The sequence below is a fragment of the Hoplias malabaricus genome, chromosome 9 (assembly GCF_029633855.1).
Source record: "Hoplias malabaricus isolate fHopMal1 chromosome 9, fHopMal1.hap1, whole genome shotgun sequence".
In the NCBI taxonomy this organism is placed as follows: domain Eukaryota; kingdom Metazoa; phylum Chordata; class Actinopteri; order Characiformes; family Erythrinidae; genus Hoplias; species Hoplias malabaricus.
This window is the reverse complement of record NC_089808.1, coordinates 41400628-41423925: the sequence shown is the minus strand read 5'-3', so window position 1 is coordinate 41423925 and position 23298 is coordinate 41400628. Positions and strand designations below refer to the sequence as shown.

General features: G+C 46.0%; 1 protein-coding gene across 1 annotated transcript; it reads left to right on the top strand.

The window, feature by feature from the left end:
• Window positions 1-11299: 11299 nt before the first annotated feature.
• LOC136706691 (E3 ubiquitin-protein ligase RNF220-like) lies at window positions 11300-23211 on the top strand (the record flags this gene model as incomplete). Its single annotated transcript, XM_066680285.1, has 4 exons — window positions 11300-11457; window positions 19634-19682; window positions 22994-23089; window positions 23188-23211. Coding segments are annotated over 4 exons (327 nt in total), but the record flags the coding sequence as incomplete, so codon positions are not given.
• Window positions 23212-23298: the final 87 nt, after the last annotated feature.

Sequence of the window (23298 nt, the reverse complement as noted above, 5' to 3'; positions counted from 1 at the left end):
AAGAGAGAGAAGAGAGAGAGATAAAGAGAGTGAGAGAGAGAGAGTGAGAGAGAAAGATAGAGAAAAGAGAGAAAAGAAAGAGAGAGAAAGAGAGAGAAAAAAGAGAGGGAGAAAAGAGAGAGAGAGAAAAAAAGAGAGAGAGAGAGAAGAGAGAAAAGAGAGAGAGAGAAAGAGAAAAGAGAGAGAGAGAGAGAGAAAGAAATGAGAGAGAAAAGAGAGAGAGAGAGTGGCTGAAATGTTGGAGGCAGAGAAGGGGTTGGATTAGACTGAATATGTGATCAACAACCGCAGCGATGTCCAGTCACTCCCTTTAAAAGCAGAGCGTGAGCCGTAGACAAATATAATCAAAATAAATAAACACCAAATAAAACAATTAATCACTGTTTCATCAATTTACATTTCATTCTCGTCACATGGTGAAATCTCAGTGAAAATAATAATGTGTTTATTATAAACGTTGATGTAAATGTATAGATGATTATTGATGATAAATTTTCCATAAAAGAAGGTTGTTATTTTAAATAGATCATTGATAACATTATTTAAACATTATATAAAATTATATTATTAAAAAAATATATATAGTATAAATAATTAATACAACAAATAATACACAATAGTATTATTATAATTACTTTTTAATTACATTCAGTTATTTATTTGTAATTAGAATATATTTATATTTATATTTACATAACTGTGATATGATAATTATAAACATTATTGTAAATGGTTAAATCAGTTGAATTTATTCAGGAATTGGAAGAAATACATATTTTTAGTCAGAGGATGTTTGTGGTCAAGGCTGGACATGAATCAGGTTCATAACTAACGCTGCGCTCGTTGATATTAATGTTACAAAATTAATAACTAATAATTAATAATGCAGTTAGTACGTTCTCCAGTTTTGAGGCTCTGAAACAGCTGCACATTTACTTAAGATCACCTTGAACACACCCAACACACACACCCAACACACACACACACACACACACACACACACACATTACTAAACACATAAATAAATAAAAATAAACTACAGATTGGAGCAGAGGGACTGTGTTCCTGAGGGGGATGGATCTGTGCGATCGGAGTGGATTTTATGATCTAGACCTAAACATTCAGAGCCGTATAAAACCTCACTAATTCTCTCGTGGCTACCATCAAACCCTCACTGAAATGCTCAGTCATTTACTCTTAATTCATTAACATTAATAACTATAAATGTCTCTTTTGTTGTCATTTGATCACTTCCCGAAGACTTCTGATTGGTCACGACGTTCACGGCACGCAATAAACAATTGGACGACTGGTCAGAGACTCATTTGCATATCGCAGCTCCGGTGCTATCGAACGTGCAAACACAGAGTGGTGTGTGGTCTCAGTACCTGGCCTCCTCTGCTCCACTGATCCATCATCATCTCTCACACTCAGATTTCACCAGGACACGAGGAAGGGACACTGGTCTCTGCCAAACAGAAATACATCCATCTCTCTGCCACGCAGAAGCGACAGCCCACACAGATTACACACATAATCAATATAATCAGATCCATAACAGACATAAGCAGATTCACGGCGGTGTCACGGGGGCAGGAGTAACGTGAGGCGCTCTCCGCCGCGGCCTGAAACGCGGGTGTGATCTTGGTCTTGGATGTGATTTTATTTGGAGGTTATTTTACAAATGAGACTAATAAGGGGTCTGTGTGTGTGTGTGTGTGTGGCCCTGTTGCCTTTGTAGCTCTGTGTGTGTGTGTGTGTGTGGGGGGGTCAGATGGCCTCAGGATGATTGAAAACAAGACAGCATTATGATTCTGTGGATATTAAGCGGATCTTAGAGGAAAAGTGGCTTTTTAAAAATATGAAAATGCTGCTTTCATTTGAGAGAACGGTAAATTGGGGTTAAATTTATGGTCGGATTAGCTTCAGGCGAAGGAGTGTACCTGCAGTTATTCAGTGGAAATACCTACAAAGATAGGAATTTTACAGCATTGTGTGTGTGCGTGTGTGTGTATACCCAGCACAGCCACACTCTGTTAACACGGAAAGATTTCAAAAGGCTCCTACAACTCCCTCTGTGCCCATTAGCGGAGGCTTTGTTCTCTTGCCAATGCGTTAAGAGAACAGCACTCGACTCTGCTCACTGAACACACACACACACACACGTGGCACACACGCCAGCCTATAACTTCCTACAAGCGTTTGCAAACAACCAAACCAGATGAAGACCATTAAAGCCACTGAGCGAATGAATTTGCAGCAGTTATGAGACCCATGTTTTAAAAGGTCATTAGCATCATGCTAAAAGATAGAACCAAACGGTAATGCGGTGGATTCCGCACATTAGCGATATGTACAAGTTCTTCCACTTCTACGCTGACCTTATGTGCTTCATTAAATAACTTTTAACGTCAGAACAGTTTAATGATATCTGCCGTGCCTGGTTTTATGGACACAGACATGTAGAGGGTTGTTTTAAAGCGAACGCCCACACGCTGTTTGAGTTAGCCTAAGCTAGCAGGCTAAATGAGCGCCGCCTCAGGCCCAGTCGGAGCTGAAGGTGGCTGGCTGCCAGAGAGCATGTTTCTGTCGGCTTCTGTTGAGCGAGATTGCCTTTTTCTTTCCTTTTATAACCCGGCGGCTTGTAAAACAACATGTAAGGAGTTTAAAAGCGAGGCGGGGAGAAGGGCTACATCACCAGCTAGCGCTTACTTTCTGAGCTTCAGCGAAGAGTGAGTTACAGAGAATAACCCATTTATTTAACGCCTTTTCGTAGCGCGGTGCTCTTCAGTAAAGGGACACAAGTGCACTCTTGATCCAAGGGCTTTCAAAGTATGGGTAGGTTAGCAGAAATGGATTTAACACTTCGTCTCTCACCACAGAGAGCTATGTAGCTTACTACGTTATTTCAACACAGCGGTCCTTCACATTGTGTGAACATTTCATGATGAATGGACCAATAGAAATGCTTGGAATACAAACATTTTACATTAACTTCTATTGAAAGCTAAGCTGTTTTCCCCCCATTCCCGTTCTCTTTGCCTCTTGATTTCTATCTTTTCCCTGTGTCTTCCTCTCAGTTCTTCGGCTGCAGTGTAACAGCGTAAATTAAAGCGCGGACTGTTCTCGGAGTAAGAGAGAGAGAAATAGAAGGAGAATATTAGCTATCCATGAATATTAGCATGCGTGAACTCAGCCGTCCGGCTTGTAATTGTGCTGTGAGTGAGGTTAGCAGGAGGTTAGTGGTGATGAAAGTGCTTTTAATAATTAGGGAACGTCTAAAGGCTGGGAGAGCGAAAGGCCCTCATTAGCTTGTGCTATCAGACTGGAAGTGTGGGTGAAGAGATGGGTCCCTGATAACAGCAGAGATTAAAAAGAGAGACACTGTGGATATATATATAGAGAGAGAGAGAGAGAAACAGAGAGAGAGAGATGAGATGATCCATCTTGGCGCATTAGAGAACATCAGGCCTGTACTCAATCAGAGCTGTCAAAGACACATCTCCCTCTCTCTCTGTCTCTCTTTCTCTCCGCCGCTATCTCTCTCGCTCCGAGTGGCATTTAGGTGAGGAATCTCAGCACTAAAAAGTTCTGTCAGTCCTATTTCCTTGTTATTGGCCCTCTCTGCGCGGCGGTCCCGGCGGTCCCGCAGATTAAACGGAGTTCCTGCCTGTGTGTGCAGGGGTCCGGCGCAGGAGGGCATCCCACATTAATCATGTTTAACGCGCTGACAAGCACTATGCACCAGACCCCCCCTCCTCCAGCCCGGGATTTATCTCTCTGTCTGCTACCAGCCATCAGTCACCTGGGGGAGAGAGAGAGAGAGAGAGAGAGAGAGAGAGAGAATGGGAGCTAGAACTAGGATGTGACTAGACAGAGTGATCACAAGAAAGGGACAAAACAACAAACAGGAGGAAAAACAACAGAGAGATAGATAGATAGATAGATAGATAGATAGATAGATAGATAGATAGATAGATAGATATAGAGAGAGAAGAGATAGATAGATAGATAGATAGATAGATAGAAAGAGAGAGAGAAGAGATAGATAGATAGATAGATAGATAGATAGATAGATAGATAGATAGATAGATAGATAGAAAGAGAGAGAGAGAGAAGAGATAGATAGATAGATAGATAGATAGATAGATAGATAGATAGATAGATATAGAGAGAAGAGAGATAGATAGATAGATAGATAGATAGATAGATAGAAAGAGAGAGAGAAGAGATAGATAGATAGATAGATAGATAGATAGATAGAAAGAGAGAGAGAGAGAAGAGATAGATAGATAGATAGATAGATAGATAGATAGATAGATAGATAGATAGATAGATATAGAGAGAGAGAGAAGAGATAGATAGATAGATAGATAGATAGAGAGAGAGAGAGAGAGAGAGAAGAGAGAGAGAGAGAAGAGAGAGAGAAGAGATAGATAGATAGATAGATAGATAGATAGATAGATAGATAGATAGATAGAAAGAGAGAGAGAGAAGAGATAGATAGATAGATAGATAGATAGAAAGAGAGAGAGAGAGAAGAGATAGATAGATAGATAGATAGATAGATAGATAGATAGATAGAAAGAGAGAGAGAGAGAAGAGATAGATAGATAGATAGAAAGAGAGAGAGAGAGAAGAGATAGATAGATAGATAGATAGATAGATAGAAAGAGAGAGAGAGAGAAGAGATAGATAGATAGATAGGTAGATAGATAGATAGATAGATATATAGAGAGAGAGAGAGGGAGAAGAGATAGATAGATAGATAGATAGAGAGAGAGAGAGAGAGAAGAGATAGATAGATAGATAGATAGATAGATAGATAGATAGATAGATAGATAGAAAGAGAGAGAGAGAAGAGATAGATAGATAGATAGATAGATAGAGAGAGAGAGAGAGAGAGAGAGAAGAGATAGATAGATAGATAGATAGATAGATAGAAAGAGAGAGAGAGAGAAGAGATAGATAGATAGATAGATAGATAGATAGATAGATATATAGAGAGAGAGGGAGAAGAGATAGATAGATAGATAGATAGATAGATAGATAGATAGATAGATAGATAGAGAGAGAGAAGAGATAGATAGATAGATAGATAGATAGATAGATAGATAGATAGAAAGAGAGAGAGAGAGAGAAGAGATAGATAGATAGATAGATAGAGAGAGAGAGAGAGAAGAGATAGATAGATAGATAGATAGATAGATAGATAGATAGATAGATAGATAGATAGAAAGAGAGAGAGAGAGAGAGAAGAGATAGATAGATAGAGAGAGAGCGAGAGAAGAGAGCGAGAGTAAGAGAGATAGAGAGAGAAGAGAGAGAGATAGAGAGGAAAGAGAGGGAGAGTGAGAGAGAGATAGAGAGAAGAGAGATAGATAGAAAGAGAGAGATAAAGAGAGAGAGAGAGAGAGAAGAGAGATTGATAGAGAGACAGAGAGAGAAAGAGAGAGAGAGTTAAGAAAACTTACTGAAGATGCAGTATTTCTTCTGCACTGAAGGGTGTTCATTGCTTTGTTCCTTCCCCTCTTTGCTGCAGTGAAGGTTATACCCCTCCAGCTGACACATGGCATTGGGTATGGTCAGTTAAGGCTCATGTGCAGCTGCTCCAGGGCGTCCCATTCTATTGGCAGTAGTTTTTATGGTGACTGTTCAAAGCTGAATTAAAGGCAAAGTCGACGATTCTGTAACTTGAATCACCACATGAAATGAAACTCATTTATAACTCGAGTTGTTTAGTTTTGTAGCATTTTCTGTCTGCGTTTTCTTTCACAGTCAGTTCGACCTTTAACAGTTAAACTGTAACAGCAAAAATAAGTCCACATTACCCAGCTATAGACCAGGAATAGAGCAACACCCTCGTCTGTGTTCATGCTTTTCAACATTCAGAGGTCTGTTTAACGTCTACATGCCTCCAGATGCCATTTCTCAGCAGTGGCTCAGCAAGCAACACAAAGAGAGAAAGACTGAGCTATATCAGACGAGTTCCCTCTATTTACTGAGCCAGGGCTGCATACAAACACTAGAGCTTCTTCCAGCGTGCAAACAAACCACAGTGTAGCAAGTGGTGTGGAAACAGCTTCTGAGTTTTATAAAAAGTCTGGGACGTAGCAAACGTGTTTGAGACAGTGTGGAGAAGGCTGCCTGAGAGCTTAATGCTTTTCCTATAGACAGAAGCATTGTGTGAGTGTGTGGATGTGTGTGTGTGTGTGTGTGTGTGGTGTCCACAGCCTCCCCAGAGAGGATTGACTAATAGAGACAGCCAGTGATTAATCATTTCTCCCCAGTGAGAAGCACACACACCTAACCCTTCCCAAAGAGTATGCAGACCCACGCACCCCTGAGCGTGCACACACATACACACCCACACCCACATACACACACACACACACACACACACACCTGTGCTTTGCAACTGACATTTCATCAGTGTGTGTATTGACAGATAGGTGAGTCAGCATATTTCTTCTGAAGTAGTGCCACATTACCAGCTGTGTGCCCACTGTCTCTCTCTCTCTCTCTCTCTCTCTCTCACACACACACACACACACACACACACACATCTTCTGAACAGAAAAATAAATAAATAAATAATTTGATTTATTTTTCTCTGTTCTCAATCTGTATTTTAGGGCAAAGTTGGAACTTTGTTGTGTGTGTGTGTGTGTGTGAGAGAGAGAGAGAGAGAGAAGGGTGACAGGTGAGAGGAAGGTGGTTAAGGGTGTGACAGGCGCTCGACCAAGCCATCAGGACTCCATTACTGAGCCTATTGATTGTGTACGGATGAATTAAAGAGCCAGATTCAAGAGGCACACTCTCATTGTCTTCTCTCACACACTCACACACACACACACACACACTTAGATGTGAACTGGTCACTCTGGGATCATCCCGTCTTGCACATCATTAACATCAGTTCATCAAGCTGCCTGTCATGTCAACACATAAATAAACAGAGGAGTGGACGCTGGGGCCAGGACTTGCAGGACATTTACAGGCAGAGGCAGGGGCCAGACACTGGACGCACTGCAGGACATTTACAGGCAGAGGCAGAGGCAGGGGCCAGACACTGGACATGCTGCAGGACATTTACAGGCAGAGGCAGGGGCCAGACGCTGGACGCGCTGCAGGACATTTACAGGCAGAGGCAGAGGCAGGGGCCAGACGCTGGACATGTTGCAGGACATTTACAGGCAGAGGCAGAGGCAGGGGCCAGACGCTGGAAGCCCTTCAGGACATTTACAGGCAGAGGCAGAGGCAGGGGCCAGACGCTGGACGCACTGCAGGACAATTACAGGCAGAGGCAGAGGCAGGGGCCAGACGCTGGAAGCCCTTCAGGACATTTACAGGCAGAGGCAGGGGCCAGACGCTGGAAGCTCTTCAGGACATTTCCAGGCAGAGGCACAGGCAGGGGCCAGACGCTGGACGCGCTGCAGGACATTTACAGGCAGAGGCAGAGGCAGAGGCCAGACGCTGGACGTGCTGCAGGACATTTACAGGCAGAGGCAGGGGCCAGTCGCTGGACATGCTGCAGGACGTTTACAGGCAGAGGCAGAGGCAGAGGCCAGACGCTGGACGTGCTGCAGGACATTTACAGGCAGAGGCAGGGGTCAGATGCTGGACATGCTGCAGGACATTTACAGGCAGAGGCAGAGACAGGGGCCAGACGCTGGACGCGCTGCAGGACATTTACAGGCAGAGGCAGAGGCAGGGGCCAGACGCTGGACATGCTGCAGGACGTTTACAGGCAGAGGCAGAGGCCAGACGCTGGACATGCTGCAGGACGTTTACAGGCAGAGGCAGAGGCCAGACGCTGGACGCACTGCAGGACATTTACAGGCAGAGGCAGAGGCAGGGGCCAGACGCTGGACACACTGCAGGACATTTACACATGATCAGAGAAAGTGAAAATAGGTGTTTCAGCCCGAAAGAGACAAGGACCCGTGTGAGAACGTAAAGAGCCTTATCAGCCGCCCCAGAGCACTGCGCTCGGCTTTGTTTACTCTTGCAGACGGTGATTGCTTTGGCACGGCTCAAATTATCTTGTCAGGGCAATAAAGCTGACCACTGCTCTGAGCCTGAAGAGTGGAGAGAGAGAGAGAGAGAGAAAGAGAGAGAGAGAGAGAGAGAGAGAGAGGATACAAGGAAGAAATACAGAAAGAATGAATAGATGAAGGATGAAAGATGAAAAAAGCATCTGACAGTGAAGGGGTGAAAGGAGTGAGCAGGTGATCACACAGAGGGGAAAACCTGTTAGAGAAAAAGAAAGAAGGAAAAAGTAGTCGAGAGAGAGAGAGAGAGAAGAGGGGTGGAGAAATGGAAGAGGGAGAGGAGAGCACGGAAAACAAATATAGAAGAAGGAGAGAAAATTAGAAATAGATGTGCAGGGATGCTGCAGGAGAGGGAGAGAGAGAGAGAGAGAGGGAGAGAGAGAGGGGTGAGGAATTGTAATCGATTACCTATTTTTCAAAGTCACTTAAAGTGTCCAGAGCACACGGCTGTTAAGTAGTAGTGCTGGGGAATAGGGCATGAGTATGCAGCGGCACGACTGGAGGGAGAGAGAGAGAGGGAGGCAACTGTGTGTGTGTGTGTGTGTGTGTGTTAGCCAGCATGCTAACACTGACCCTGCTTGCTTCTCACTGATGGATCTGTGCTCTTGCAGGAAATAGTTCTGACAAGCCAATATGTGTGCAGGGATATGCGCTCCCAGAGGGACACAAGCCTCTGTGTGTGTGTGTGTGGGGGGGGTGGGTGGGTAAGGTGGTGGGGGGGCGGTTGTGGAGGGGAAGGGGTTTGGGCGGTTGTGGAGGGGTGGGGGGGTGTTACTGATCCATCACCCACTCGAACAGTAAACACATCATGTGAAGACAAACACAACAGTGCCCTCTGAAGTCAAGGACAGGCTCAGGCTGAGCTGGGGGCTTTATAGAGAGAGGACTTGGATTAGTGTGTGTGTGTGTGTGTTTCCCTTTGTTTGTGACTGCTCTTCGGTCTTACCTCATCATTACAAAGACATTTTTTTGACCTGGCAGCTGATTACCATTGTGTTTCTAATCCACCCACCCACCCACACACACACACACACAATACCAGGGTCACCATGCACTGTGCCAACCATCAGCTAGCTGGATATAGACCCCAGCATTGGGCTGCATCTCTGGAGTGAGACAGCTCCATCCAGTTCACAGCGACTCCAGTGCGCTCCAGCTGTTATCTTCACATCTGTCATAAACAAAAACACGTTGTGAGAGGAAATTGTAGCAGACAACACAGCCATTAACTGTGGCCTTTGTGGTTTTATATATAGATTTATGTGTAGCACGTGTGAAATGACTTGGAGACAGCTGGGGACCAAAATAATGCCTTCGCTTCCTGTTTGTGCGTTCAATCGTGTTGTGAACTTCTGTGTGTGTGTGTGTGTGTGTGTGTGTGTGTGTGTGTGTAGTGTGTGTGTTGGGGATGAGGTAAACTTGTATTTGCTCGTATCACAATGTAGTGTGTTCATAATGGCTAGTCCATCCAGGATGTCCTGTTCAGGGGAGGGTCTATTGTGAAGGGGGCTATAAATAGCCGCTGTGATTGGCCGTCTCCAGGTGTGAGCTGAGAGACAGCAGTGAAACAGGAAGCCTCTGAGTCATGGAGAAGGCGTCAGGGGTTATTTTGTACATTTCTGAGAGCACACCTGGGTTTATATACAAGACGTGAGTGCATAAAAATTCACACAAGCACAGCACACGCTGTGGGGGTAATTAAGGCCGGAGTGGGGGTCTCTAGGAAATGATTCAGTGCGTGGTGAAATGTCAGATCTCAAAACGATTCGGTTTGATTCGATTCAGTTTGCCAAATTTTGTACTCCCAATTATGAGTCATCACCAGTACCCCCCCCCACCCCCCCACTGTTGGTGAAGCCCCCCTGTTCACACACCGTGCCACAAGCCCCAACAGAGTGAGATACTTGAGGTCAGTCCACCACATCTTTTCGAACTCCTGCTCCCTTTCAGTTCTGGGTGTAACTTGCCTTTGAGGGAATCCCTGGCGCCATATTGAATTTCGTTCCATTTCTGTTTGAACTGAAGTGAAGTGAGTTAAACGAGCCCTCGGAGGCGAGGGAACCAGTCAGCAGTGATGTCCACTTCAGAAGCTTGCCCAGAATGCATTGCGCCGGGATGCAGTTTCCATAGCAGCAGCAAAAACAATGATGGACATGAAGTTCATAAGTGAAAGTCGAACCCAAACAAAGCTTCACAATACATAAAATGTCTAATAACATGAAATACACTGTTTTAAAGTTGGCTCCGGGGGCTCCCCACTAGTGTGGTTCACTTTCACTGCACTGTACTGAATTAAACAGGTCGTGGGAGGGAGGGTGGATTTCCTACCTTCCTTTAAAAGTTACACAGTGCAGTTTCTGCAGCGCTGAGCCTGGAGTAGCAATGACAGAGGCGCTATTCTCCCCTTTACAGCTCAGAGGAGCATCACAATGATTTTGAAGCTGTTATTTTAAGGTAAAAATATTACGTAGCGTTCCTTTAAAGTTATACTTTCTAAAAAACGAGCTAGATCACTACTCAATGTGGATCAGATAGAGCTGTCAGACAGGGTACTATTTCTCTTCACTTCTCTTTGGGTTTTATGTGTGGGGACAATATACCATGCCCTTTCTCTCTCTCTCTCTCTCATACACACACAGACACACACACACACACACACACACAAATGTACACACTGGAGCACTAGATTTTGTTGCATGGCTTGTTTGAAAGTGTTTCTTACTTTGGAAACTGTTCTCTTTACTTCCGCTGTATTTTTGAGCTCTGTGTTGAAGCAGAAGTTGAAGTTGTCAAAAGCTGAGCTAATGAAGTAAAGCGGAGCTGCTGGCGGGAGTCAGTGAGCTTCAGTAAGTTAGGGTGTGTGTGTTAGAGAGAGAGAGAGTGCGCGTGGCTGTGTGCTGGGCTGACTGAGCCTGCCTCTGCGGCTGCTTTAATGAGGGAACAGGAGACAGGAGGCCGAGGGTGACGGATTCTCCCGCTGCTGAAATCCCAGCCACTTAATCCACACACACACACACACAAAACCCTGAGCAACTGAGCTCTCACCCCCCTGCCCTTCAGTACGCACACACACAGCTCTCACTCAGTCTCCTACTCCTCCTCACTTCACTCTCTCTGCTGTGTGTAAAATCAGATTCAAATGCTGTAGCGCTTGACTGGGCTGACAATGGAAGGGACATTTAGAGTGTGTTTGAGAAGTTTTGATGTAGGTCACTACACTATTCCACTCTTAACTCACTGTCTGCTCTTCCTCTCTCCCCCTCTGTGTCTCAGGCAAGAAGAAGGTGTCTCTATATGACAGCCAGGCCCCCATCTGTCCGATCTGTCAGGTTCTTCTGCGTCCCGGAGAGCTGCAGGAGCACATGGAGCAGGAGATGGAGAGGCTCACCCATTTGCACATCAGGTACATACGTTTAGTTTTCACTCCCGCTGTCCTTCGTGCTGTCGTCGGTGCCATACGTACCGTATGCATTGTCATTGTCATAACAAAACCTATATGGCGGCTGGGCAACAAGCCGCTGCAGACCGCTGCTATTGGTCCGTCCTGAAATGTTCCCCAGTGGGAAGGCCACGCGTAGTTCTTATATGTTTATATCAGTACGTAACAGGACTGACACTGGAGAACTTACATTCTTATACACTACACACTACACCAGGATGTGTCCTTGGGCAAGACTCCCAACTCTGGATTCACTTACATCTTAAATCTCAGCGACCCAAACAAGGAACAGGTTGTGATGTCACACCACTTGTTTGTTTACGTTCGGAAGCTCGGCATCATTCTTTTAACAGTGAACGACAGGTTTGAGGAAACAAACGAGTGCTGTTTGTACGTGGCTGAAGTTTACGTTTTTTATTCACTGTTTGAATAACCGCCCTGTGAAGGACTGGCGCCCCCTCCAGGGTGTATTCCCGCCTTGCGCCCAATGATTCCAGGTAGGCTCTGGACCCACCGCGACCCTGAACTGGATAAGGGTTACAGATAATGGATGGATGGATGTTTGAATAACCGCAGAAACTCATTTATAACTCGAGCTTTTTAGTTTTGTAGCACGTTCAGTCTGTGTTTACATTCGTACAGTTAGCGCTCTCTCGAATTAGTAGTTAGTTCCACCTTAAGTAATTAGAAAGAGGAAAAAGCAACAATAAAAAAGTCTATATTACCCCTTTTTGGAGCAGGAAAAGAGCAATATCCTCACCTAAATCCGTGCCTTTCAAGGTCTGGACGTCTCTGTTTTTTAAATTGAGAGAGAGAAAGCCTAGCATTCCGGACTGAGACCCTTTGTTTCTTTACCCATTTACTGACACAGGGGCTTCATAAACACATTCAAACAGAATGGAGAGCAAGAAATGGTGAGGAAACATCCTTTTTTATTATTATTATTAAATCATGGATGTCTCTTTTAAAGGACGACTGGAGAAGAAGTCGTTACACTGCCTCGCTAACGGCTAATCTCACAGCTCAGTTAAAAATCCCTCTCCAAATCGTGAACTTAACTTCCTACATATGTTGTGATTTTCCTAACATCGTATACACTGTCATAATACAGGCTCTTCGCCTTAATCTCCTGCCTCTGGATTTTAAACAAATAAAATATACCTGAGACCGTTTAACGCCTCCTGACAAGGTCAGTTACTCTTGTAGAGTTCTGCTTGTCCTCCACGCTCACGACGGTTCTGACCTATTGCCTCAGTATGAGCCCAGGCCACCACCTCTCCACTATTGCCCGCTTTGGTCTGACTCTCATAAATCAGCCTGTGAGGCTGTCAGGGCTTGGAGCAGGCTGGGGTTAGCCACATCAGGTGGATCAGGAGAATCCACACCGTGGCCCATCGCTCAGCAGGTCAGGCTTTTAGACACAGAGACTCAACCCTGGACACTACTCTCCTCAGCTGGGGATCTTCCCCTGCAGCTACTGGAGCCTGCCCTGCTCCATCACTCCTGAGGCAGGAAGTCTCAGGATCAGAGGCAGGGGTCTGTAGACATAACATAAACAACACTGGGAGTCTCTTCTGGTCATAGTCAGGTCACATATCATGTTGTGTCTTGTGTATTGTTAGGAATATGGTTCAGCTCTGTTTGAAGTCTGGAGTCGATAGTCCATGATGCTGCGTGGCCCCTGCATAAATCTCCCATTAACATCAATTAAATATGAAAAATCACTTGTATCTGGAGCCCACCAACACACACACTGTGAAACAAGACCACCCAGTCCATTTTCCGTAGGCTCCCTTAGTCCCTAAATAACACCACAGGACCCATGTTTATTTGACAGCGCAAAGGCGAGGTCAAACACAGGTCAAACACAGAAATAGTAGCACTGAGTAAAAACAGAGGACAAAGAAAACAGAGCGAAAACGGCTAAAAAAACCTGCTCTTCCGCTCACTGCTGCGCACTCGGCGTCGAACAGCAAGCGGCTCATTATCATTTAAAGGAACATGCGCAGAAACAGGTGCTGTTTACACATGGGGAGAACGCTGCTGTGGGGTTGGATCCTTGTGGTATTTTGACCAAAGCAGATCACAGATGTTTCACTAATGCTCAGTTATTATATATACTTTGAATTATTAGATGTGTATAGGTCACTTGTCATGAAAGGCTAACGTAGGTGACCTGCAGAAAGAGTTCAACAACATGTACATGCTTTTCAGTGTGTTGCTAACAGCGTGCTAATCCATATTAATCATGCTACTAATAGACTATAGGTTAAACAAATGGCTGTCCCTTATAAGCGTATCCTTCTACCCCTCGTTTCCTGGATGCACAGAGAGAGAGAGAGAGAGAGAGAGAGAGAGAGAGAGAGAGAGAGAGAGAGAGTTTGACAGAGCTCTAGCAGCGGTGATAGTTATCCATCAGGGAGGAGTTATGGTTTAATAATTAATAAAGGGCAGGGAGTGGCCTCCCCTGTGGTCAGCAGCAGCGGACTCTGCCCCTGTTCCTCGGCTCTGCTGGAAGCAGGAGGTTATTTAAGGAAATGGCGTCATCTCTCCTCGTTTGTCAGGCTGGACGCAGCGGAGCATCGCTGGGCTGTGATTTAACCCGCCTCGCTGTGCTCCCATTAACCCCTCGCTGTACTTGTCTGAGTTATAACCCCAGCACGCTCCCACCACCACAGACCACTGCTGAGCAAGGACTTACACTACAGAGAGAGAGAGAGAGATAATGAGCCTAGTGACTGAAAATAGCGCACCCTACAGGATGACATTAGCAAACACCTTCTGTAACACTTCTGTTTTTGAGATACAAGGTTTTCTTAATACACTGCTGATGAATATGAGTTTACACAGCATTCACTGGAAGACAAAGAATAAAATCAGTCAAAAACAGTAAAATACAAAAGTCCAAAAGTAGATAAATAACATCGTGAAGTACCTTGTGTCCTACATCACCCCCCATTAGACTTCGTAGACCCCTCGTTATCCTCTTTAGATCGGAAACCCCTTTGGATTACTCACTGATTCAGGCATTAAAGCATCCCTAAATAAGATTCTGTGTTTTCGCTTCTGGGCCTCCCTTACAGTTGCTGAGGGTATTTTTCACCTTTACAGCACTGTCCTGAAATCAAGGAAGGAGGAGGGCACATAGTGCAGTTTCTTCAGTGCTGAGCAGCAATGGCAGATGCTCAGTGGAGCATCACATTGACTGTGAAGCTGTAAATTTAAGGTGGAAATACAACCTAGTGTTGCTTTAAGAAGCAACCCAAACCCTGCGGTTCTTCAAAACATCAGCGTGGATCACCTTACGCCTCGCTGTAACATTCCACCAAGGCACGGCTGTGCAGCACTCACACACACACACCAACACAGATCATTGGAAGTGACATGGCGAATTTGTGGCAATTTGTAGTAAATCTCCCTTTAATGATAGCGTTTGGTTAGGCATGCAAAGTGGAGAAGGCTATTTAAGATGTAGCATTAGGCAGATGTCTGGACGGATGTGGGTGAACGTGTCTGAGATTGGGACTGCCACATTTCTCTCCCTCCCTCTCTCTCTCTCTCTCTCGTTTTCCAGCGCATCCTCCACTCCTCGTGTATGGAAATGGAAATCCATCATGGCCTTTACACATTCGCCTGCACCACCGGCCACGGCAATCTACATAAACCCTTCCAGAGCAGCCCCCCCCTCCCACAAGCCCCTCCATGTAATCAATTTGCCTCCAACAGAGCGAGTGAGAGGCGGGTGGCAAACAGCACCAAAAGCAATCTTTATCTGCACCATACAAACCCCACTATTGTCGACTGGTGTTTATTCAATTTGCAGCATCTCCCTCGCCCTCGCTAGCCTTTCTCCCTCACGCCCTTCCTCCGTCTCTCTCTGGTAGCTGTTGTCAGAGCTTAGCCCATTCAGAGTTATTTACTCAAGCACCTGTGTTTAAGTAAAGCATGGCTACATCTGTACTCTCCTGAGTATGTTCCAACTCTAATTCTCCCAGTTCCTACAGATTTAGTCGTCTTCCCGCCTGCAAGGCCTTTCCAACCGCAGCCTGTGAGGCGGAGTCAGCCTTCTGTTTTCCGCGCTCCGTGTCTTTGTCGCGGCGTCTCGTTAGCGCAAGCCAAACTGAACCTCAGTGCCTCCGCGTTCCCCGCTCTCCTCGGCTTTGTCGCTCGTATCAAACCGGGCTCCGGCGCGGTGACAGGAGACTGAAAGCCAGCGGTAGCGCTTTCACGCCGACAACCCCTCCGACGTGCAGGGAGAATGTCCCAGCCCTCCTTCCACGTCTCCCACTCTCACCGTCTGCGTGTCCCCTTTCATCTCCTCTCTCTCTCTCTCTGTCGCTCTCTGTCTCTCGCTCCCTCTCTCACCTACCTGTCACTTTGACAACAGGGCCTCGACATCGCCTCTCCTTGTTTTCCGCTCTCTGGCAGTGATGGCTGCCTCTTAACAAGTCTCTCTCTCATTGTCACCATGCAGGTTGAAGCAATAAGGCAGAGGAAGGAAAAACAAAAAAAAAATGCACACGACTCAGACTGTACCCCCACCGCTTTCCCCTCCTTCTGAAGATGTGTCAGACAGGGTCTGGTACTGATGTTTCAACTGTACAATTGGGTTTTCTGTACACAGGAGAGGCCTAATCCCTGTTTGAACCTGTGTTTTGATCGGATTCGCTCGGCTGATGTGCTCCGAACAACACCAGGACTCATCTGTGTTACTATTAGAGACTGTAGTAGATAGAGTTACTGTTAGAACACTAGGGCTAATGGATTAAAGGGAGCGTTGATGATTCTGGAGAACGACTGTGTTCGTTCAGAAGCTCTGTATCTTTTAAGGTGGAACGGTGTGTTTGAGTAAGAAACTGTAGCTTGTTGGTGGTTGAAATGGAATTTTTCTGTGTTTATTCACTCTCTGAATTACCACAGAAACTCATTTGTAACTGAAGCATTTTAGTTTTGCACCACTTTGTGGAGACATGGCGTTAACTCTTCTGTAGGTATGACTACCTTAACCCAGCTGTTACCCTAAACCAACCTTAAAACATGTCTTCCTCTTACGATGTAAGATAATAGCTGGTGGTCCCCAAAAGGAAGACGAGGCCAAATAACAGGAAAAACACTGTTTTCTTCAGTGTGTTTTCGATTCAGGCCTACAGACTGTGTGTGTGTGTGTGTGTGTGTGTGTGTGTAAGGATGTGAGTGAGTGAGGGCCAGTGAGATCTGTAGTGCCATACGGGTGGATTTATGATGCCGGGGGAGTGCGTTTATTATCTCACAACCAGTGCACTGCCTCTGATGGGGCAATTTATCCTCTTTCAAGGCCCTGCCCTGATTTGTGTTGTCTCTTTCTCTTCCTCCCTCCCTCTCTCTCTTTCTATCTCTCCTTGTCTCTCTCTTTATCTCCCTTCTGCTGCCTTGTCAGATCAATCATGGTCTCTACACAAGAAGCAGACACAAGGCTTATTACCTGAGCGAGGGGGCGGGGCCAACTGCCCAGTCCTCCCTCACCTGTCAGCGGTGACAGCGCGCTGCTTCTGAAACACATTAAAGGAGCAGGATGAAAGTAAAACATTCAGAAGCACATCTGGTTAAGGCCACCTCACTCACAGCGCCACGAGTGGCCGGATGAGTTTAACTGGGTTGAGAAACTGGACCTGTGCTTTCTGGAATGATGGTGCTCCACCCGAACCCTCAGGATGAGTTGGGAGTGGTGTTTGTGATCCAGAACTAATCGTCCAACGCCAAAACCTGAGCTCTCTGATGTTTTTGTGGCTGAATGCCATCAAACCCTCACAGAAATGTTCCATACTTCATTAATGCCCAGGATTTCGGGAGACACAGTGGATGAGTGGGTTTGCACCGTAGGGTTAGATTATCTTTAACTGGGCCTCGCCACCTCTTTACTTTTCAGTGGCATCCCTCTCTCTCTTTCTCTCTCTCTCTCCCTCTCCCCACTTCGTTAGACCCTCGTCCCCTCTCTCCTTCCTCCGCTCGCCTCTCTGTGCAGGGACAAGCTCGCCTGCCAAATCACGTTGTCAGATTAGGGCCCGAGCAAATTGAATTTCAGCGCCTCGGCTGCGGCCGGCCCGAGTCCACGAGTGAAAACAGGACACAGGACACGAAGTGAACATGACAAGGGTGACGTCCCCCCCCCTCCACCACCACACTGTCAGAGCGGACCACCTCATCATCACACAACCACATACATATACAGGCAGAAACAATACTGAGAGAGAGAGAGAGAGAGAGAGAGAGAGAGAGAGAGTGAGAAAACAAAGGAGATACAGAGAGAGAAGTAGGTGGAACAACAAACAGAAATGCCCAGAGAAAAAAAAGTACAGAAAGAAAGGGACAAAAAAAGTAATCGTGCCTTTTAGTGTGTGTGTGTGTGTGTGTGTGTGAGAAATGGAGAGAGAGAAGGAGGGAAGGAGGGAGGGAGATGGAATAAGGGATATTAATGTTTGGAGTAGAGATGTGATTTGATATGTCTCTGCCTATTGTCGGTGAACGCTCGGGCCGGCCCGTTTAATATTTCCTGCTTTCTAATCAGTCATCTTCAATCGGCCGGTACTTTTGGGGTTGGGGGAGGGGTGGGTGGTGGGGAGTTGATGTAGCCCCCTCTGGCCAAGCCCGAGGGGGAGCGACGCCACCCTTCCACCCACCATTTTATCCCACCTCCACCTCCTCCTCCTCCTCCCGCTCCTCGCTGCCTCCTTAATACAATGTTTACAAGCCGCCGCATTGTCCTCAACATATTTCAAAAGCCCTAAGTGCCTGAGGCGCTTCAGTGACAAATCAAATAACAGAGAAATCATTTATTTCCTTCTGCCTCAACCACAGAGAGAGAGAGAGAGAGGTGGGGGGAGGTCTCGGAAACACTGGATGAGCGCATCCATGAGAATGATTACTTCAATAAAAAAATTATAACCCAAATCTGCTTAGCAGAGGTACTTTTGGACAGTAATTGTTTCAAATACAGAATGGCCCAGGGCTGCCAGGATTGAGTGGCACAGAGGGCAGCAGCTAAAACCTGCCGTTACCTTTTTTCCTTCTTCCCCACCACATGATTAAAACCGTGATTTGTGTAGCTTCATGGACTTTTGTCTTCTCCGTGCTCTCTACCGCGCGGCTCACATCTGGAGCGGCAGAAACCAAATACTGTGAGCGTCAGTCAAGAGCTTCCTGAGGAAAAACAGATTGAATTTGATCCACTACAGGCCATGGACCATCCCTCACCTCGGACATCACGTCCTGGCCGATCAGTTCAGCACCGGTCTAACATTGCCACAGCATCGTAATCAACAACAGGGGGGAGTCAAAGAAAGCATTTGGCCTCTCAAAAGAAACGTTCAGATTAAGATGTTACAATATTCAATTTTAAATCCCTCTTAAGAGAACATTTGGAGATAAATGTATTTGTTCTAACAGTGACAAAATATTACATAACGGTTCTGTCCCAAAACCTAGTGAACTATCTATCTAGAGACCATTTTACGTCACAGTGTGCGCGCTCCCAACACGTCGGCTGTCCCAATTCTTAGACCCTCATTATGCTGCCTACTAAGATATCTTAATTTGGCCGAATTTGAAGGCAGCGTCGAACCCTTCCTAAGCCGCGAAGGCCATCACAGGATACAACGCGAGAACAACTCCCGTCCATTTCGCTCTTATCCCCGAGCAAAAGTAATTAAAAACGCGATAAAAACAGATTAGAATCCTCCGCGCTGAAATGCTGAGGCGACGCTAGCCGCTGAGGTAAATAAGCAACGGTTGCTTGCGATGGGCGGGAACTTGCCGTGACGCAATCGCTCTCTAACTACAGCGTCTCAATAATCTGCCTCACGAGGACAGACGACCGTTAGAACACTGCCTACTTAAACAGCTTTCTACGTAGACAGGGCCTACTTAGGCAGCTCACTAGGTTTTGGGACAGACCCAACATTTTTTATTAAACAGCATATTTTCCTGATTTAAACATATTTATCTGTGATTTGAAAATTATTTTAAACTTAATCTCTTATCATATTATCCAATCAGATTTCAGGTTTTTCAAGGGAGCAGCTTCTCACCGAACCCTAACAGTGAATCATACTGATATTAGCACTCTTCTGTACGTTCATCGCTAATTCTTTCCTTCTCTCCACAGCAAGAACCCGTCACACAAGGACATCATCACAGCGCCGGGCACACCCAAGGTAAGATGGCTGCTGCCGTGCGACAATTAGTGGCAATAAGAGCTTCTCTGTTCTATTAGGACATAAGAAGAGCCCCACTTAACTGAGAGAGGGGGATTATGTGAATGAAAACTTCCTCAAATGGTCCTTTATTTCCTGTGGTAATGTACTTAAGGAAAAGTGAGAGCCGGAGACTGTTTCCTGCCCATCTTTTTAACAGTCAAATGGTAACGACTCGCCAGAGAAAACGAGCTTATTGTTCTCTTAATAGAAGGCGAAAGCATTGCTTGTCGGCCTCTTTGAATCAGGTGCTGTTCAGTTCCTTCAGATCCAGTTGTTTAAAAGAAGACCGCACTTACCTACTATTAAAACCGTACTTGACAATGTTGGCAGAGAAAGGAGAGAAAGAAAAAGAGATTTATGACATTTCATATCACAGGAGACGCACCAAGTACGGAGGCCTATCGATCTTATCATCGACTTCAGAGATTGCTGATTCACGTGTCCTTCCCGGAGCCCGAGAATCTTCCCCATCTTCCAGCGACCCGTGCACCTGATTAGATAGAGCTTTTTAACGTCAGCGCAGACCCACGTCAAACCTGGCGTGTAAAAGTGACACTCTAGGCTCACCGAGCCGTGCTTTTTGCTATATCTCTCTTCAAATGCCATCAGAAGACATTCTTTATCCAAAAGAGCACTTAAAAAGCTGCAGTGATTTTGACAGATGGTGCTTGAAAGATCAGTTCAAGTCGTTATTGCAGTTTGGAGGATGCTTTGGAACAGAGGGAACTAGGGCTGAAATTTGAAATCCAACGCCAATACAGCTGAAAAAACACAACACTTTCTCTCCCAACCTAATAACAGCCCAAAAAACTATATCTAATCTCAACAGTAGTCCATTAAAAATGTGTTCCAGACCTGACTGTGGCCTGACAATAACCCCTAGTCTTAACCCCTAGTCCAGGTGTCTTCAAAGAGTGGGACCTGGTCTAGACCAGGACTGAATGAGGGTTATCCAAGAACTAAATGGAGTAAATTCATTCCTTCATTCATTCATAACCCTCGTCCAGTTCAGGGTCGCGGTGGGTCCGGAGCCAACCCGGAGTCACTGGGTGCAAAGGTGGGAACAGAGCCGAGAGAGTGAGATACATGAGCAAAGACAGTACGGCCATTTCCCAAATTGATGCAAACAGGACACAAACCTGATTTGAATAACAGTGTTCCTTTAAAGCAACAGTAGGTTATATTTGACCTAAACAACACAGATATAAAATCAATGTGACGCTTCACTGAGTTGTAACAGGGAGAATAGGGCCTCTGTCACTGCTACTTTCATCTCAGCACTGCAGAAACTGCACTATGTAATTTTTGGAGGCGGGTAGAAAACCAACCCCTCCCCCCCTTTGATGTTAAGACTCTCCTGTAATAAATGATCACACTCTGCAACTCCGGAACCAAAAAATACCAACTCTTACCTTGTATTCCTTTCATTCAGGACCCCAGCTCGGAGTAAATTGGGTGAAACCGGGGCAGGGACGTCAGGGGGTGGGGGTAAGTCAGGGGGAGTGGTTGTGGAGGGTCTGGACGTGACGGAGCATTCCACAGCCCGTGTTTAGTATTCCGCAGCGGCGTGTGGAGAATGAAGAACCGACTGGGGCTAGGCTCTGAAGAAGGGGAGGTCTGTAGTCCAGACTGATGAATCGGGCCTGGCGTGCCGGTTCTATAGGGGATTAACCCCGCTCTGGCCCAGTCCGCTTCCACTCTCCTCTCGGGCAGCCATTGCCATAGCGACCCCATGCCGGCTCAGCTGGTGCTAATCCAAAGAGTCAGAGGCCAGAGGGAGCACCTAGACAACCTTCCCTTCCCTCCCCTTTCCCTTCTGTTCTCGGTGAACCTGAAGCGAAGGATTCTAATCAGACGCAGGGTAGCAGCAGATGCACTCGTCCTCAAACTCAAGTGTCATTATTTGGAGAGTTCCCGGTGCTGGTAGCGATGAATGATTAGCGATTCTCATATTACGATGGGACGATTCCATTTTTCATGCTCAATATACTGCACAGCTACATAAACGATTTACACACACACACACACACACACACACACACACTAATTCCTTCCCTCTCTCTCTCTCTGTATCGGTGCTGTGACGCACACAATATTCCCTAAGCTCCAAAGGCTTTGAGTTCACAAATAAATTGTTTCCTGACCTTGCAATTCAGAAGCATAAGAAGCCATGCATAATGTCTAATTTACTGTCCCCGTGGAGCGCGCCTGCCATTTTTCACGTATTAATATTAGATTACAGTTGTCACCCACTAAAGCCGCCACCCCTCCTCTCACTTTGATTAATCGGAGCCGATTGTAAATACAAATATTTTATAGCGGCCTCGTAAAAGCAGCTGGACGGGGATCAAGACTCTCCCAGCCTTTCTGCAGCCGTGAAGTCAATTAGCTTTTTTTTTTTTTTTTTCCTGTGATGTTTCTCAGGGCGTTCCATAATAGATCAGCGTGTCCTGTGATGTTATCTAGGGAGATGTCCTTCGAGCCCTCTGTGGCAGTGCTGTGACACTGCTGCTACTAATCAGGCCTGCGCAGAGGTCTTCAGGGTCAGGCGCTCTAATGTGTGTGTCCTGCTGGTGTAGCGAAATAGCATCGGCGTCAGCGGAGGAACATACCAACACTGAACCTTACTCATTTCAAGCAGCACTGTGTAAGAGCTGATATATTGTTGCTCCAGGGCTCCCCCTGCAGTTGCAGTGTGTAATTCGCTTGTATTCGCTCGCCCAGAGGTTACATAGAGCAGTTTCTGCAGTGCTGAGTCCTAAGGATGAGACAGAGATATATCAGTAGGTGAGTGTTCTCCTGCAAACGTGTTGTTGTTGTTATTATTATTATGAGGTTGGCAGCATTGTGTGGCTCTGTGACTGGAACAGGAAATGGCTTTAACGTCGGGAAGAAACGTTGGGGTAAACGCTGTGTGTCGTACAGTGTCAGGAAAGGTGCCATTTTATGTTTTATGTTTCTGTCTGTGTAGCCGTAAACTAAAATGATGAGATAATATTGTAAAGGGCCCGTTTGATCCACTCTGAGGGAAAAGGGCAGGGGCCCAGCTTCCAGGAGCCTGCTGGTAATGGAGATCCATCAGCGTGTTACCTTCCGTTGACCTGGACAACTGCTTTATCTGTCACAGGAGATTCACTGCTGGAGAAAGTGGAGATGTTCTCTTCTTTTTCTCCGCAGGCTGCAGGAGCAGGGGCTGTGGATGACATGTTTATCCTGTGAATGACTGTAGACTGCTCATCTCTCTCTCCCTCTCTCTCTCTGTGTCTCAGTCTCTCCTGTTGTCAGTGCACATCAAGCGCGAGGGCGAGTCTCCAGTCATCTCTCCGCTCTCCTCCGACGACGCGCACCATTCTGACAGATACCAGGTGAGACAGACAGACAGAGGGTCTCTCTCATTCACACACACACACACACACAGCCCACATCTGCCAACTCTTCCCCGTGCTCTGACACCGACATGCAGATACGAGCCTCTTTATTGAAGTGAGATTCAAAGCTGGTGGCAGCCTGAGATAGCGGACGACATCTGCCCATTGACATACATTAAGACTCCAGACAATTGTTTTAACCTCAG